We start from the raw sequence: 19,225 nt of genomic DNA, 5'->3' as shown, positions 1-19,225 counted from the left end.
GAATTTTCTTTATATTATTTTTAATTGTATATTATACAGTCAACACAATTTTCAAAATTATAAACTCTATACTTGCCAAACCCAAAAATAAAGGAATAAACTTTAAAAAGTTCTCAAATAAAGAATTTAATAAGAAATGCCTAGTACAGTTTTAAAAATTATAAACTCCACACTTCTCTAATGCAAAAATAAAAGAATAAACCTGAAAAAGTTCTAAAATAAAAAATGTAATAACAAATGCCTCAGTACAGCACTCGGAACTATTGAACTATGCCGATAATTGCTTGTCGTTATCCAGAGATGGGGAGAGCAACCGTGGACGATTCGGTTTGTCGCTGTCTTCACTGGGTGATATTGACCGTGACGGTTACGGCGACTTCGCCGTGGGTGCTCCTTACGGTGGTCTTCATACCGACAGCGGTGCTGTCTACATCTACCATGGATCCGCGACTGGTGTCTTAGAAAAGTATTCGCAAGTGATCTACGCCGAAGAGCTGAAGCTGCCTGCGCATTTGAAGACTTTCGGATTTTCCGTGTCCGGTGGCCTCGACCTCGACGGGAACCATTACCCCGATCTGATAGTCGGTGCCTATGAGTCGAGCACAGCGGTGTTCTTCAGATCTCGTCCGGTCATCAAAATGGATTCGTACGTGACGTTCGATCAGGAATCGAAATTGATCTCGTTGGACGACAAGAACTGCAGGCTATCGGATAGCAGCAGGGTCACCTGCTTCCCTTTGAGGGCTTGCTTCAAGTATAGCGGCGAGGGAGTGTTGACCAGCCACACTTTCAATATTCAGTACGTCCTGGACGTGAAGAAGACGAAGAATCCTAGGCTATTCTTCTTGGAACTGGAAGGCAGGAACATGATGAACCGAACGATCACGGTAGATCGGGATCGTCAGTTCTGTCGCACGGTTCAGGTTAGTATAGATATGCTGGTGATTTGAATATTTCTGTATTCATGTTTCGGGATGGACGTCAGTTTGGATAACAGAACACTTAGGGCCGGGGGACGTATGATCGTTAGATTATGGACGCTATTGACGACGGTCTTGAATTGATTTTTACGAAGCAGTACCTTTTTAAAGCCTGCTCGATTTATCGGGAATATCTGTTGATACAAATGAAATATTATTGTAGTGGAGATTAATCATTGCTTTGAATACAAACCCTTAACACTGGGACTACTGAAGAGTCAAATTGAATTTTTTAAAGTTCTGTGTAGAGACTTGAAGAGTGTGACTATTCAGATTTCTATCGATCTGCAATTCGTGCGTTATTCAATCAACTTTGTTAACAGTTCCTCAGAGAAGGATCTGTTACCTGTTTGATAATAGCACAAGTAGGCGTCAGGAATGAGTCATTTTGAGTCATTCCGTAGTTCTAGTGTTCAGTATCAATGTATATTAACACTAGAACTACCAAAAGGGTCAAAATAACACATTCCTTAATTTTTTCTTTTTCAATTACTGAAGAGGTAGGACTACTTCGAGAAATTACTCAAGAAACTGATTAAGTGATACCTAAGCCGAAATTTAAACCAATTCGAATCTTAATAAATCCACGTTTGTAGTTTTTATAATGAAATTTTCAAAAGTCAGTTTAAGTGCTCAGTGGTTTTAGTGTTAAGTCTGTCCATGTCATTTCTATACTGAAACTATCCCCGTTATCCACAGGTGTACGTAGCACCAAACATTCGTGACAAGTTGACATCACTAGATGCCGAGATGCGAATGAGCCTTGACGAAGAACGTATCGGTGATATCAGACAACGCGACCCACGACTTCCTCTGCGCCCTGTCCTCGGATCGACGACATCCAGGAAAGATTCTCTATCCATCAGGAAGAATTGTGGTCCTGACAATGTGTGCATACCGGATCTTCAGATGAACGTGTCGTCCAACGTTCTCAAGTATCTTCTGGGATCTGGGAAACGTCTGGAACTGGATGTCCTGGTGCAGAACATGGGCGAAGACGCGTTCGAATCGACGTACAATCTGAAACTGCCAACTGGAATAGATTACATAAAGGTAGAGAAGATCGAGACAATGGGGGTGCCTGTGCAGTGTTCAGCGCCGAAACAATCGAACAACAATACGCTTCGCTGCGACATTGGCAATCCACTGCAGAAGAATGGATTGGTGAAGTTCAAGGTTCTGCTGCAACCTGTCACTTCCCATGGAATGAAGCCTATCTATGAATTCGAGATGGACGTGAACACCACCAATCCAGAGAATCCAATGACAGTCGAGGACAACGTGTACACATTAAGGTTGCCTATCTGGATCGAGACCGATCTGCGGGTGGACGGTGAGAGCAAACCGAAGGAGCTATATTACGATCCTGGCAATTACACCAGCGAAACGAACGCTACCACGGAAATGGAGTTTGGCCCAGCCATGACACACAATTACACTATTCGTAACCTTGGCCCGTCGGATGTTATCGAGGCGGAAGTGTTCCTCATTTGGCCCGCGCAAACGCTGGCCGGAAATGAGCTACTGTACCTGCTGGAACAGCCGGAAACCTCGGGACCTATCGCCTGCGAGAGCGCGAACGCGAATTATCTTAGCTTGAAGGTGAGTAGTGGTCCACGAGACCGTGGCGAGAAACGTTGGCAGAATAATTAGGGGTAAATATTAAACAAGTGAGACGAATAGTTAAAAAAATACTAGATTTGAAGGGTATTCTTAATAAGTACAAAGATTGATTTCTTTAGCAGGTAATTGATGTTAATAATAAAAAATCATTTCCAGTTGGACCAACGCAAAAGATTCTACTCGCAGCATGCAGATCCTTCAGGCGTGATCTTGGACGAATCGCAGTCAGGCAGAACTATAAACGTCCAAAGAGGATTCGATGCGCAAAGCAACAGAATGAACCAAACAGAAGAAGCCGACATCAACAGCGGAGACAGTTCGAGTATCCAGAAAACTCGTCACTCGTCCTCGTCTTCGTCGAACGTTGTTGCCAGCGAAACTAGGAGGATACAATTATCAACGACCGGAGAGAAGCCGGACGTCTTGGTGCAGACGTACACTCAAAACAACTCTGGCACTAGTTCCATCAGCAGTGGCAATCTATCCGGTGGCAACAGGGGCATGGTCTTCCACACAGAATCCGGTGGTTACGCGGAGTCCGGTACTCTGGGCGGTGGTTTCCGCAACACCGACGACGCCAGTTTGGACTCTAGGGTTCCCAACCTGGAAACACACCACGGGAGTAGAATAAATCACTCGGAGACGATTGAAACTCGCTGGGGTGAGACGAGCGCCTCTGGAGGCCGCGCTGTTTCCGGCTCACTCAATCCCGATCTGATCCAAAGCGAGGAGTACCAGGAATCGTTGAGGCGGCAGATGGAACAGCGTCGTCTGGAGCAAGAGAAGCAAAATAAAGGGCAGCAGGAACACCGATCGCAACTGTGGAAAGAGGAAGAGGAACGTATCGCTATGAAGCAACAGCGAGAGGATTGGGAACGTTTGGTCTACCAGAGAAAGCAGGAAGAGAAGCGGAGAGAGCAAGAGGAAGAAGAGCGAAGAAGGCAAGAAGAAGAGCGAAGGAGACAGCAGGAAGAGGAGGAAGCGCGAAGAAGTTTGAAAGAGGAAGAGATCCGAAGACGCGAGGAAGAGCGACGACGATTGACGGAAGAGGAGTACAAACTGAAGCAGGAAAGGCGATACGGCATTTCCGCAGGTACGGAAGGCGGATTAATCACCGGCGATCGAGAGGAAACCGTTCGAGGTGGCGAGTTCGGATTCCAGCTGCGTAACATCAGCTCTACACAGGAATTGGAGTCCTTGTTCGGGTCTTTATCGAAGTCGTCTAGTTACGCGTTATACAACAGACAGGGCAGGAATTATGTCCAGTTCACGGCCAGGTTCAGGACTTCCGCCGATAGGAAAGAATACATTGAGTTCCAGGATGGTTCCATGTTCCCTCTTCAGGATCGGTACGGGGACACTAGTTACGTATCCGAATCTACCGAACCTCGGGAAAGTCGGTTCTTAAAAATGGAGGGCGAGCTGTTGGTTGACTCACATGGGAAAGGCTTCATCGTTTTGAAAGACAGTCGCAGGTTCCCTCTGCAAGGTTCCTTCACTTACACCGAAGAACGTACCTACACCTCAGGCGATCCTCGCGAAGGACTTCAGAACAGAGGTTCCAGTGATTATGAGTCGAGGGGCTACAGCAGGTCCTGGAACGAGGATTCCGAGCAGACTGGAGACGTCGATTATGAGGCGAGATACACGAGTACTCATGAAGAGAAGAGAACAGAGGACAGACGAGTAACCAGCAGGATTCATGGAAGAGACAATCGCGAGACATTCGATGAGACTAATACGCAGAGCTCGAACGCTGGTAGCAGATTCAAGCGTGAAAGCGATATGATGGAAGTGGAAGAGTTTAAGAGGTTGCAGAGGCTACATAGACGTACCAGAGACTTGGAGAAGGATCTTATAGCGGAGGAGAGTGAATTCGATGAGAACGATGAGGATGAAAATGATCCCAGGACCCATGGACCCGTCAGTCCATGCGATACCTCGAAGTGTGTCATGTTAAGGTGCGTCGTGGGTCCAATGAAAAAGGACCAGGAAGTCTGGATCGGTGCTAGGTATAGGGTAGACGCAAGGACCTTGAAGAAAGTGGCCACGCAGGAGAAGGTGAAGGTCTCCACCAAGCTGGTGGCACGTGTCACTAAGCAGCCGTTCATCGGTGCACCTGCCGAACAGGTGATCAAAAGTCGTGAAATTAAAACGAACGTCGAACCGAGCACGACACCATCTGCGCCGGATTTCATTCCTCTGTGGGTTGTGGTTCTCTCTGCTTGCGCTGGAACGATCATCCTGTTGCTGCTTATTTACCTGCTGCACAAGGTTTGTATACGTGAATTATGTATCGATATTATGTACGAGAAAGGAGATCTGATAGAAACGTTACGGTTCTTTCATGTAAATTAAACGTAATAACAGCTTCGATGCGGTAGGCTTGAAAAATTTACGACTGATTAACGAATGATTAAGTTTTTAAATAGAAAAAATATTTAACGGTACCATTAATGTTTGTTATTAGTGCGGATTCTTCAAGAGGAACAGGCCATCAGATGCGCCAGAGAGGCAACCTTTGAACAGGAACGGTCATTTCCACGGGGACGATCACTGAAGCATGAATCGAGGATGGATCAGTGGGAATCCTCGGGATACGAAAAGTGTCGAACGATAATTGATGAATCGAACGAAGCGCCACGAAGTGCCTTTGACTGCTAACCCGTCGAAGGAGCGGGAACACGCATTCGTTGGGTCACACGGAGCTGTAACACAGTTCTGCCGCGTGTACGAAATAATTTTCACTAACGATCGCGGATATCTCTATCTCCAGGACGTTACAGAAACTGGTAGAGTGAATTAGAAAGGTTCTGGAGCGATTCTGCGACCATTTTACTGCCACTGAATACTCCTTCCAGCTCCTGCAGCTCGACCATGCAAGTTTCTAGTCAGGAGACATTTTCTTTTTTATTTTATTGTTCTCTTTCCTCTTTAACCTGTAATATTTACTTAAGCCTCCCGTTCGTCGATAAATGCGTCGATAAATACGTGTAAGTGAACTCGACGATCGTATCGTCCTAATACGCACAGTAGAACAAACGTTTCTCGAGAACAGAAAGTCAATGTTCACCAGAATATCTTCCTACTTGCGAAGAGTGGATAGAAGATCCTCTTCGTCTGCTTTTGAAACGAAAAGTTCGTTGATCGAAACTCTCCGAGTAGAGAAATGGAAAAGAGAATGTTATTTTTAACCCCCATTCGATAAGAAGCTTGTACAAATGATAATTAAGTTTCAGACGTTTTGAAAACGAAATGAAGAAGAGGTGCAATTTTTACTGAATGATATCGGAGTAGTTCAAATTTTTATTATAATGTTAATCCACAGGGTGTGACATGATATGTTGTAAATTGTGAATGTAGACTCTATTTAACTCTGTAATGTGTAACTGTTGGACACCATCGATTTGAATTCAGAAACTTTTAAAAAGTTATTAAAATGCTACATATACTGCTGTTAAAGATAACCAATCATCTTTCATACAAATCATTTCATTTCATATCTAAATATGCAAACAGAGTCAAGTAAAGAATACATTTCTATGAATACCTTTCCTATAAATTGCAAAACACCCTGTACAAGAGAGCGTACCATGAACGTGTTGCAACAGAACTTCAAGTTCTTTCCCCTGACTTTATAATATTTATTTACGATAGTTCATCGATACCACGAAAGCAATAACGGTGAGCAAAGATACAACATAATTAATATAAAACAGAATGGACAAAAATAAGATGACAAACATAAAGTCTAATATTTTCGCAAACCTTACTGATAGAATATCCGAAACTGCAATCAATGAAGTTCGTTTTTTAACGTGTGGGCGTACAGTCGGCCCGAATATTTTAACATCATGAAGAATTAAATATTGACAGATCTCATTTGTTGCCTACATCGGTAACCGATTTGTACTTTTTTTTTCTTTTTAGTAAGGAAATGGACTCGAGAACGGGAATATCTAATTATTTATTAAATTTCTACATTATACGATGTACATGTAACGTATGATAGAGGACCGTAACGTGAACGGTGTCTCACCTGTGTATGTGTGTACAATCTTGTAAATTATTAATTGTATTACTAAAACTATTCAGATGGAAAATAGCTAACGCAATAATAATTATATAGAAAATAAAAGAAGAAATTCCTGAGAAATGCGGGAAGGTAGAACTGACTTGTATATACAGACTTAAGATGTAATGTTAAAAACAAAAAATATATATATAAATATAAATAATGTTATTAATACTAATGTTGGTGTTTTCTTTACCATCATACAATTTAGAAACTCTGTATGGTTATTACAAAGGACCGGTTTCATTTAAGATATTTTATAATGTAAAAGCGGATTTCTATTAAACAATTTAATACATGTTTATTTTGATCCTAGAAAGTAAAAGAAAGGGATAATGGTAAGAGATATTTAAATATACACATAAATACCTAGTTATATTTGGTGGCGTCACCTAACGGAGCAACCTAGTACTATTTGGTTAAACGTTTGAGAGATTTCGTACTATAAGATAAGGAAGTGTTACTATTCTGTGTTATCAATGAAATATTTAATACATATTTAATACTGAACAATTAATTATAACATTTAGGTTCATTATATAAAGAAAACATTTAACTCTGCTCCGAATTCTGAAAAGGAAAAACAAAATCCTAAAATAAATATTCCTAAAGAAACCCCTTGAACCCTTTCAAGAAACTCGTCATAAATCAAAATGCAGATAGATGTAATTTTATATATACATTGGACTCTAATTGATATTTCATTTTTATTTCAGCTTATTTGTGTATATAGTTCAATCGCGCATTTTTTAAATTGTGTATACTTGATGCATTGTGAGTTTCATTTCATAATGTAGTTTATATAATTATTGTTAGAAATTTAGTTCCCTTTTCAGATAGGTATCACCATAGGACATTATAAGCTCATTAGAATCTTCAGCCTATACACATATAGGCGTACATTAGATTACCTTGTATAGTTAGATAGGAAATTTATGGGGATAAGTTTTAATAACACAAATATTCATGAAAAGTTAAAATCGTATACAAATAAGAAAAATAAATGACAAAGCATAAAAAAACAAAGGGCATACATAAGTAAACAAAATAATAAATTAATACTTAATAATAATCAATTATTAAATAATGCTAGTTCTTATTATTACTAATTTAGCATTATTAAATGTATATAAAAACAGGAAACGTAATTTATTTTTCAATAGGATTATTTATTGAAAAATCACAATGACGTTGTGTACACAAAACAAATGCATGATTACTATTAACCATAGTATGCTATTGATCACTTTACATCACCTGTACGAATCGCGTTTCCATCGAAACCAACGTGTAAGTTTCATCGTGTACAAATAATACGAAAATTCTTCCAGATATAAAAAAATAGATACTTCGATAATCTCGTTTCATTCGATAGATTTTGACAGTATTTTTTCTCTCGTCTTTTTTTTTTGATATTGATAAAATTTATATAAAAATAATCTATGAGTACAATCATTTTGTAAAATATAGTATTATTTTGGTATTATTTTTGTTTTTTTTCATTTCGCGAGCTTTGTAGAAAAGGACCGTGTAGAAAACACTTCCGGTTGCTTTAGCTCACAGAATAAAGTAAAATAGTTTACATATATATATGTACATATATATGTATTCGAGAACAGAAATTCCATCCAGACGGAAGTAAATATTATAAAAATTGTATTTTTGCTTTTTCTCTCGCTCTCCCTTTCGCGCGCGTCATTGATAGTTGAACAGTACAAAAGTCGTCAATACTTTAGAAAAGATACGTATAAAAGGAAACTTTGAAACGTTACCTTCATATCGATTCTCCAACAAGAATTATTGTTAGAAAATTATCGATTATGTACACGTATCTGTAATATGGTTACTGAACAGGATGGATTGCGTTGCCTTTAGATTAAAACATGTTGCGAAATTAAAATAAATATCAATACATAATCGAGCAGTGTGGGATTGATATTGCTCTTCAAAATGATAATGTGCTATTGGACAATATTTACAAATTCGCAGTGATGCGGTGTATAAGTTTCACTTCCTGAAATTATAATCAACAAGAATTCCATACCTTCGGTTCCCTTAATGATTTACATGATCGACTCGATGAAAATTGGCCAAATATCTGACTTGCATAAGAAGATTCAAATATGCTTATATATAATGAACGATTTCGACAAACTGGTATTATAAAAAGAGAATGTAATTGTACCCGTAATCAGAACTTTTTGCGACATCATCGCCACACTTGACCCACGACTGCTCTTTCTACCTTAGACACATCCGAAACTGAGAAGCGCATAATTTCGCCGCAAAATGGCACCTTGCCACGCTGCTTAAAAATGAATTAAACGATGTTTCACGAGGCACAATTTTTAAATTATTTACACCATGCTTCGGAATCATCATCTAAACTTCATTGTCGTTGCCCAAAGCGACGAAATCATGTACCTCTTCATGGGGGTCATCCTCGTATCAGCTATCCGGCACCTAAAGTAGTAAATGTGTAGAAGGTTGCGGCGAGCGAGTTAATTTAAAATATTGTATTTTATCCATCGTTCTTACCTTCCATTGTAACTGATTGCCAACGTTGTAAAGTTCTTTCAATGATTCGGCTAATTTTCCAGAATTTTCTAATTCTTCGTATTTGCGGTATAATTCAAGAGCCGCACGGGCGTCCTCCGTTGAATCGTGTGTTTCAGATTGAATTTTTTTGCCCAAAAAATGCCACGTTAAAAATCGTAATGATACCATACGATGATGAGGCAAATGAAACAGTAAAACAGTATCTACTACCTGTTCCGGTGGTACAACTAAGTTTATTACTCTGCAATAATAAATGAGGAAATGAATTACTCCTTTTAGACACGCTTTTATAAAATTGAAATAATCCTATAAACTGATCACCTAAAATCATTCTTTAAACCGTGTCCAACGAATATTATTCCATTGTCAACTAAGAAACGTAGCTTCTTATAAGTCGATTTAAGAGTAGTTAAATGTTTACTGCTGAAATTAGCATCCAAATCACCCGGTTGAATGCCACTGAATTTTGTTAGATAATCAACCACTTGCTCTTGGGTACTTATGTAGTCGTCTATGAAGGGAGTTCCTTCCAAAGGACCATGTCTATTTGAAAAATTAGATATGTTATATCAGTCAGTATTAAATAGCAAACAACACTTTATTACAACTGTAGGAAGGTATACATAGAAAATTTTAATGAAAGAATCAATAATTAAACGTATAATTTTATATTACGCATACATATTCCAATTAGTGATACAGAATTATACATACCCACGTATACAAGTAATTCGTGCAACAGACATGTGACTCGGTTTTATAGTTGACATTTTCCCATCACTGCGAAGTTCAGATTCTTCCTGATTTAAAGTAACAAATTCTGCATCAATTCCGACCAGTTCTCCTGAAAAAGGAATAATTCCATTTACAATTGCAGTCTTAGAAAGTCTTTCTCGCGAGTTCATCTTCTTTTTAACCTTTCTTTGGCATTTCATCGGATGTTAAAGGAGTAAATGTGATGCCTCTTGTTCCCCCACTGCGAGCAATGCATTTATCTTCTCCAAATACATCATATGTAAGAGGACTAACTAAGGGTGCAGGTTCAGGTGCTGGCACAGCTGTGTAATGAAGTACGCAAGGAACTTTCCAATCTAGATTAAACCAAACTGCTTCTTGAGGGGTCACTGCTGATATGCTGCAGAAATTTATTAATATATTATAATTTGTTCATAAATATATAGAATAAACTTCTCCACTTACCAAAAATCATTTAAAATATACCACTGTGACACTGCACTACCAGCTGATCTTTCATGATAATTTGGTCCGACTCGTAGCAAGGCAACAATGTTCCGTCTGTCTTCGTTACTTTTATCATCGATGTAACAAATAACAGCGCTAAGACTATATTCCATTTTGCTCACTTTGTTTAAACTTTCATTAATCTTATTTGTGCTTCCGCCATCTCCATTGTCTGGTACTGGGGTAACATGATTTTCCAATACTTTCGTTTCCGATTCCGTCGCACAACCTTCTAAATCTTGTTGCATTTTATCGTCACTCTGACCATTTTCTACTACCGTTTCTTCGCTAGGCTTAGTACTTTCATTAGAATTATTCTTTGGATTGCTAATCTTCTCTACATTAAGTTCACCGCTACTTTTCAAAGAAATTTCTATATTGTGTGGTATCCATGAATGTGAATAATACAAGTGACTAGGTGGAGTTGCAACAGGTGTTGTAGTTGGTATAGGGGGTGTTACAGGAGATGTTGATACGTTTTCTACGAAAAGGATTTAATATTTGCAGTCTAAGATTTGATAATGGTATTTTTAAATTAAATAAGCGTACCTGAATCTCTACCCATATGCCTAAATCTACAACCAGTACGGGTGCAATTGTTACCGTATCGACAAGGTTTCACAGTGATAGGAACGGGACTTGAAGATGGACTACTTTCCTTTCCACTTAACACTTTTTGAACGACAATATCCATTTGTGTTTGCCAAAATGATTTATCCTAAAAAAATTTTAGTTTAAACAATTTGCACCTATACAGTTATACTGTATACATTATTATATTCTACAAGTTACAGTCATTAAGGATATTCAGTCTCATATAAATCTTCTATCAGAAATTTTTGTAAGGAAACTATACAAATTTCTTAAAATGTGTATAGAAAATTCTCCAGATTAAACAAGCATCAAATTTCTATGACTGCTACTGGTAGAAAAACACTGTTTCTGCTAATTTTAAAATGTATGTACAAGTTTGTGTTTTTTGTACCTGTTGTGTATCTAAACCACAGTTCAGTGCCAATATTTGAGGTAGTTTAGTCAATTGTCGAGATTGGAGAGTGGGTGTAAATTTTTGACAACTGTCACACCATGCAGGTGTAATTTTCTCGGGTCTTAAACTGCGGGCAAGAACATTTGTAAACGGAACCTCCTCTGCTACAAAAGGTAAAAGATCACTCGTTTAATGCACGAGAAAGGTATTGACACGCATGGGATACGCATAGCTTAGATATTGTCTTACAAGGATGTGTTAATTCTGGATAAACTAAGTTACACAGCAACATGATGGAATGTTTTGTAGCTTCTTGCCCACATTTGAGACAACGATGTATGTGCGTTTGTTCTGACCCAAACAGACGACTGATCTCTGTCTCTTCGTCCCGTACTTCATTTTCTTCAATAGATTTTTTGTTGTTCTTGTCTAACCGCAATAAAGATTAATTTAAAATATGACTGAATTGACCTTGATGTTTAGTCACTTATGTATCATTACTACAAATATGTTAGAAATATTTTTTCTTTTATTTCAGAGCTTGTTTAGCAGTGTCTTAATGAATATCATATATTATTTATGTACAATAGAATTTCCTTAATGTAGGTTTAATAACTCAGAGCAAATATTGATTATATGTATTTAACTATGCTTATAAGGGACAATCTGCATTTTAAGATTTTACTAGTTTCATTTCGAATAATGTTCTTTAAAAACACATTAAGTAGAACAGCATCTCTGATACATGTAAAATGCAAAACTTAAAGTTACTTCGAATTTAAAAGCACTGCTTATACTTATTTTTAGAAATAGATCATGCAATCGCGGAAAGCAATGTCTTCTGTCCTATAAAAAAAAGGAGTCGAATGAAATATGTAAAAAATCGCACAGAACAAGCAATGGGAAAACTCTATTTCCATGTAGCATAATCAAAAATAAAAGAGATGCAATATCCTAAGAATATAGCAAAAAATGCATGTATGTTTTAAATAAAATAGTCATGTGTGGAAAAGTGCTAGTGTAAAAAAAGTTGAACATAATTGCCATTTAATATTCTTGGGATATATTGCCGAGTAAGTGGAAACGTATGGTTGGATACAAAATGAAAAATAAACACAAAGAGTGCCCAATGTGAAGGTTACACGTGAATTGTGTTTACCTTTCGATGTGATCCACATATATTTACCATCCTCCTCTTGCTTCCTCCTCTTTTTTCTTTCTTCGTCATGACTTCTATACCGTGAACCAATATCCTGTAAAATGCTAGGAAAATCTTGTTCATTATAAACAAATGGTGAACACTTGGGGCCAGCTTTAAGACGAGCTGCTTCCTCTTCCTCCTGTTGTCGTTTCTTTGTTTCCAGGATTTCATAATGAATTTGATGTAGAATAAATCGATTCCAACTCTGAAATGGAAATCAAAGTAATTATTAAGTATTTGAAAATTTCAATATACTCCTCTCTGTAAAAAAAAATAGAGTATCTTCTCAAACACCACATTAGTTAATTAAACAATCTTATATCATACTTGTATCAGCCGTATCAAGTTAGTTTTCCTTTTAGTTTCTGGATGTAGATCACTCAATATAAGTCCTAATGCCGCTGCTTCAGGAACCGTCCTAAAAGCTCTGAGAAAATTTGCAGCCTGGCAAGGCAACCCTCTAGATGTGTCCAACATATGAAATAAGAATCCTAGTTCGCAGGAAAGGCAGAACTCTCTTTGGCATGAATGCGAAAGTAATGCTATCCTCACAGGTTCGCAATAGTAAAGTAACTGAAAAACATAGATGCAGAATATTTCCTATTCAGGAAAAAAAAAACTTTTAGAAGCTGTCTTACCTGTAACATAGCATTGCAGTAACTGTTGGGAAGTGTGGCTTCCAGACCGCAAAAGCTGGTACGATTATACTGATCGAAATCAAATTCATCGTAACCAAGACGTGAATATTTCACCTCTATTTTACGATAGCGTTTAGGTATCGCCACAAATGTGCAGTCATCTGTTTTAGATCGTGAGTCCCCCGCGAATAGCTTTGCGACTACGCCACGTCGTTTTTCCAAATTGTAAGGTATCTGCAAAAGAGGTATTATTTATTTTTCTTCAATTAGTCGATTGTTTTTTTTTTTTTGGGATAGCTTATACGCGAATTTTTAGTACGAATTGGGTGAATGCTCGTTTACAGTAAATGGTACAAAATTCGACACATCATTAATAACATAATTGGGACCGTGAAAAAATAAATAATACCTATTGAACACGCGTGGGACCGAGCCAATAAGTTAGGCTTACGTGTGTGTCTTACAATCTTTATTTCAATCAAATACAACTTCGATTATACATTCTTTGAGAAATATATTCTATAAACAATAAGCGTAATAAGATTATTGAGCACAAACCATTAAGCGGGAACGAACAAAATGCATCAGTTACAAACATACTGTGCTTAAAGGCGGGATTAAAGGCAGCAGAACTTTTCCACGCTGACTTATAAAATACAGAGCCGTGAAGTGTAAACATCGATATGAAATATTGATATTTCCTTTCTTTTTTAAAGCAGTTTTTAATGCTGTTTTCTTTCAATGGTCGCTAAGTGTAACAATAAAATATCTTGTATTTTAGTTGCACTTTATAATACCCTATGTGGCAAAGTAATAATTATGCACATATTCATTTTTTGTTATTTTCAAATAGATCCAAATTCAAATTATGCTAGAATCAGATCTATGCAGTACATAATTAATACATCAATATTGTAAATTACCTAGTGCGCTTGTATATGCAATAATGTAGAAGCACATTCATTTCCTTTCTAAATTGGCACATTGTTGATATCTTTATGAATAAATAAAATTTTTTTGGAAGAAATTAAGGCAACTGCAATCACTGCTCCTTAATAACTGTATTCTTATACAGTCATCAAAGTGCTATTACTATAAAAGAACTTAAAACTTGATATTGCTTTGCTTGTTTAACCGATACTTAACGAATTTAAAAACAGTCGAAATAAATTAGTTTTCGGAAACTCTTATGATCCCATCAAGGAAGATTAAAGACTTATAGATTATACACTTCATAATAAGAACTTAGTTTTATATTTGTATCACTTCAGTGATCAAAATGAGATCAAGTATAACGAATTGTTAGATTTATTTTTTATAATATTTTTTCTGAAGATATGAAGATTTAAAGAAAAAAATATACGATCTAAGAGAAAATAAAGAATGTTTTAAAATTATATTAGTACATGTATTTACCGTCTTATTAAGGTTTGTTTCTCTCGTACATTATAGTAGAGGAAATTATTAGAATACTAGTTGGACTAGTTTACGAAAATATATCACGTTTCTTTAACGTTATTTATGGACTACAATATTTATCACGAAACGCTTCAGTCTTAATCACGTTATATTATTCTGGTTCCTCTACAAAATTAACAGCTTCAATCACATTGAGCTTCATTTCTTGTCGTAAGTAATGCATTGCTCTGATTTATTGCATTGGTTTAATACTGAGATTATACCACCAAAGCCATAATGAAGTTAATAGATTATACCTCTTAGGTATTCATGTAGTTAATATTGTCTTGCAAAACTGATTGAATTAATACATCACATGTATTGAGATATATGGAATGCATATTAATAATTAATTATAACTACACATTCCATATATATGTATATATATATAAAAACAATATTCTCTGAGAACAACTTAAACAATTCAAATGTAAAGATCAATAGATACTCACAACCTTCAACAGTAATAATTTGTTGTTTTGTATCTTTTTGTCTATAATATAACTAGTGATAAAAAGTCTAAACATCAAGAATATAACACATAACTTATTTTATATAATTATAAGTGGAAATCACGGGAAAACACTCGAATGAAGGGAAAACAGGAACTTTGGAATTCAGGAAAGTTTTAGGAAAGCTGGAGAAGAATACTGTAGTAGAGTGGGTGAATATTGTTTCCTCACTTGATTTCTGCGAAACGCCTGAGGATTTGGAGCATAACCTATTGTTCCTTGCATTTTCATTGTGCGTAGAATTTCAGGGTCAATTGGTGGTGTCTTCCTGCGAAAGCAAGGAACAAAATATTTAATAGGTTTCATATGTGTATTAATTATGTATTATAAATATTATATCGCATATTTTAATCTTAAGTCTTTAAAATGATACTATGTTTGATTCTATTTGAGCATTATCAGATACAGTGGTACATTGACTTACGAACCTAATTCGTTGCAATCCGAAGTTGGGAGTACGAAAAATGTTCGTATTTAGAGAAGTTAAGGTACCACTGTACATGGATACAATTTAACATGGTTAATTAGAGTAACATACCTATAAACTTTTTTTAAATATTCATCTGACCAATCACTCAATAACAGGTGCCCAGTATATACAATAGGTATTGTACTTAGTGGTGTAACATCATCATCAAATGCTATGGATTGAATTGACTCAACTGGGTCAGCAAATTCTGTTGGTCTAAAGAAATCAAAGTATGGCTTTTTACTATGTTTTTTAAATATCATGTAACTTTTTTTATCCATATTTTTATATAACTACTAACCGAGAAAATGTATTGAACTGAGGTTCTGGTGTATTTGTAGACATAAGATGTATAGAACCTGCTGAATCTCCAAAACAAAGGCATTGGGATGTGGAGGACACATCAAAGGATAAAATCATAGCACCACCAGTAGCAACCTACAGATATAAGGAGATATGTAAAAATATAACAGCGAGTTGTCATCTAAAGAAAATTTTGCAGACATTTACCTGATATAAACATGTCATAGATGGTTGTACATTTGCATAGATAGTATCAAGAAGTTGCATTTGTCCCAATGGCGATACAACAGCTAAACGACTTGAATAACTGGGTAGGAACTTTAATAAAAGAGGGTATACCAGAGTAGTAACAGGACTTAATGCTCGCATTTGTCTCAGATCATATGCCATTAAGAAACGATCTACTGAGAGGCCCTGACGACTAAAGCCATAATACAATTGACAAACCATACTACTCTTTAATCAAATCTTTTGATTAGACTGTGTCTTACCTATTACTAAAACCACAGGTAACAAGATAATTCCCTTGAACATCAAAATCACTAAGAGATCCGCTATGCGTATCGAAGGTATGTTCTACTGATAACGTATTCGGATCCCTGAGATCAATTCTTCCAGCAGGATTACCAGCACATATAAGTCTACTATGCTGCCTTAAAATTGCGCAACCACTTTCCCCTACGTTTACCTATAAGTATAATAAAATAGTGATACATAAAAATGCAGAGACATAATTGTATTTAGTATACTTTTTTTAACACTCACTACACCAGTCTCTTTCCCTCTAGTAAGATTAAAATCAATTATTTTATCCTGATGTCCCCCCATTAGTAATCTTGTTGGAGAAATTTGAAGCATACACTGCATGTCTATCATATTTGATGACCTATAAAATTATTTAAAACTTATTAAAAGTCTGTTTAATTGCATGTACAATACATAGTATGAGTATAACATACGTGTGAGTAAATATTGGTATGCCTCTCCGTAATTGACATCTTAACAAGCTTTGGGTCAAAATTAAAATTCCCTCATCTAAGGGATGGATATGTCGAACTTCTTGTGTTGCATGTACTTGAAATGAGGTATATTTTTGTAACCCAGCCCCATAGTAAGACGTTACATGACCCTATAAGGTTTTATAATTGATAATCATTGCTTTTATACTTACTACTTACGTTATTTATTAACATGTTCACGACCATGTGTCACATATATGTAACACAACGATTTGTTTGAAGAGTAAAATGCTTTGTTTATTTTATATATTATGTTTTAAATGTTTAAAAATTATATGAATAACATATAATGTGAAACAGTTGTAAGAAAGATGATCTATGGTAAAGGTATTTAAAATGTGACCATGGTTGCTAACATGCTAAGCTACATTCATCTGTAATAACTGTTATACCCCTTGATTCCCCATCCACATAAGTTCTTCGATAGTGTCAAAAGTAGCAGTTGAAACTCCAAACCTATCCCCCCCATCGGCAAGTAAGGTTCGAGTTTCATGAAACTCAGCCCCAGCAAAATCCTCTCCAAATTGTTCTGTTGCTGGTACATATTCCTCGGTGGATAATACATAATTTGTTTCTTCCCCTGTAAGGAAATATGTAAAAGTTGAGCATGAAAATCCATGCTGTTACATATCAATCATACATTTCGATAAAACTTGCAGTGACATTTTACTGCTACAGATAGGTTAATATTAAAGTCAACAATCTTATCACTGTTCATAACAACTTTCATATTTTTTTAAATTGTCAAACCAAATTGCATTATGAGATAAATAATAATATATTCGATTTTCGAATTACATAAAATTCTAGAATATGTCATTCAATGAACAGCTGACCTATATCAGCTCAAACACCTGAAAACAATAGAAAGTAAGATAACAGTCAATAACAGTTTGTTGAATCAGCAGATAACAATTTACAAGACCAAAGGTAACACATTACTGATGCACATATATTTTCTTGACATTGTATGAATATTTTTTTCTCAAAGTAAAAGTCAAACGTACAAAATAAAATTTCATATAATACGAAAACAGCATCCAAATCCTAGCATCAACATTTCTTATCAAAAATAATCTTTGCAATGAAAATTAAATCTGTAAAAAAATATATACAGGAATAAAAGCAAAGAGTACTTCCAGTATAAAGCGTATGCCGCGTGATATTTTAAGTACTGATTAATTCATAGTTATTACAATACCCGACACTCAGAATATTTCACGTATCTATTTCGAATTTTATTCATGTCTGGCAGCAGGACACCAGATTGCGCACCATGGTCTGAGCGTCGAGTGTTACGAAGCGAATAGGTTTCGCGCCTTGCTGAGTCTTCGAGTTTACAGTTGGGTAGACCACAGTTTGGCATGATGCTGACTTTCTGGCGCCTTTGCGAGAAAGAAAGACAGTTCGAATAGGTGCAAAAAGTACTCACAAAGCAGTTCTTGCTCGTCTCCGCCGCTCTCGGCCGTGGCCTCTACGGACGGGTCGTAGTGGCCCAGAACCGGGTAGTCCATAATATTCCCGTCTTCAGGCTGTTCGTTTTTCAAAACATCGAATTGCCATCGGCGCGAAGATAGCCGTAGAATTGCCGTTTCAACGATCGTTCTCTTTTCATAGCACGCTTTCAGCACGCACACGCACGCAGCCACGCACCTTAGTCGCCTTGGCAACTGTGCAACAAGCGAAACACTTAGCCACCGATATTCCCGGTTTCAACGGCACTGAACAATCGAAACGATTCAAATTGAGCGCAGCATAACGGTTTTAGAACTGCTTTATCACGATACGCGGACTGGTTCACTCATTGAGACACCTTTAATTCATGATTCCACTTTTCTGCGCGTTTCACCCGTGTAAGGTTGTATGATGGCCTTGAAGGTGGCGACATCTGCTATTGCCGCGTCGAGCAGTTACGCCAATGGCAAGGACGCGAAACTCACTAGATCGCATTGTTTTTTTTTCTGGTTGCACTGGGTAACGTAGGCGCGAAACGGACTGACGATTGGAGAAAAATGAAGTTCAATTTGGTTCAGTTGAAGTAAATATGTAAGTTTCTGTGAATTTTAGTCGTTTGTGCTCGAATTAAACATGCAGCAGCCAAGATGCAGCTGTAAATATTATATGTAAGTGCTTTTATCGTATTTTATAATGAATTCTG

The 19,225-nt window shown here is 36.8% G+C and overlaps 2 protein-coding genes across 8 annotated transcripts in view; one reads left to right on the top strand and one right to left on the bottom strand.

Moving 5' to 3' along the window:
* if (integrin subunit alpha inflated) overlaps positions 1–6,856 on the top strand; it is a 96,653-nt gene extending 89,797 nt beyond the window's left edge. For both annotated transcript variants that reach the window (XM_031980287.2, XM_031980286.2), the window contains 4 exons: positions 299–923; positions 1,680–2,582; positions 2,760–4,877; positions 5,074–6,856. In XM_031980287.2, coding sequence (XP_031836147.2) covers positions 299–923; positions 1,680–2,582; positions 2,760–4,877; positions 5,074–5,163 — 3,736 coding nt within the window. In that variant the 3' untranslated portion in view covers positions 5,164–6,856. The remainder of the gene's footprint in view (positions 1–298; positions 924–1,679; positions 2,583–2,759; positions 4,878–5,073) is intronic.
* Positions 6,857–7,826: 970 nt separating this feature from the next.
* Positions 7,827–18,945, bottom strand: PAN2 (PAN2-PAN3 deadenylation complex catalytic subunit PAN2). Of its 6 annotated transcripts, XM_031980355.2 has the most exons (22): positions 17,988–18,002; positions 17,866–17,921; positions 17,460–17,647; positions 17,008–17,177; positions 16,814–16,934; positions 16,540–16,736; positions 16,256–16,469; positions 16,047–16,183; positions 15,815–15,961; positions 15,448–15,544; positions 13,307–13,540; positions 12,996–13,241; positions 12,627–12,873; positions 11,717–11,896; positions 11,465–11,631; positions 11,029–11,197; positions 10,438–10,960; positions 10,155–10,372; positions 9,952–10,081; positions 9,559–9,780; positions 9,217–9,478; positions 7,827–9,141 (listed from the first exon to the last, which is right to left on the bottom strand). In XM_031980355.2, the coding sequence occupies exons 2-22, from the start codon at positions 17,885–17,887 to the stop codon at positions 9,127–9,129; spliced, it is 3,906 nt and encodes a 1,301-aa protein (XP_031836215.1). In that variant the 5' UTR covers positions 17,888–17,921; positions 17,988–18,002; the 3' UTR covers positions 7,827–9,126. The 6 variants fall into 6 exon arrangements, with proteins under 6 accessions (XP_031836215.1, XP_031836209.1, XP_031836212.1 ...); XM_031980349.2 differs by lacking the exons at positions 17,866–17,921; positions 17,988–18,002 and adding an exon at positions 18,500–18,945; XM_031980352.2 differs by lacking the exons at positions 17,866–17,921; positions 17,988–18,002 and adding an exon at positions 18,500–18,945 and having other exon boundaries at positions 12,654–12,873.
* Between the last annotated feature and the right edge of the window lie 280 nt (positions 18,946–19,225).

The sequence above is a fragment of the Nomia melanderi genome, chromosome 1 (assembly GCF_051020985.1).
Source record: "Nomia melanderi isolate GNS246 chromosome 1, iyNomMela1, whole genome shotgun sequence".
Taxonomy (NCBI): Eukaryota; Metazoa; Arthropoda; class Insecta; order Hymenoptera; family Halictidae; genus Nomia; species Nomia melanderi.
This window is presented reverse-complemented; position numbering and strand designations above follow the sequence as displayed.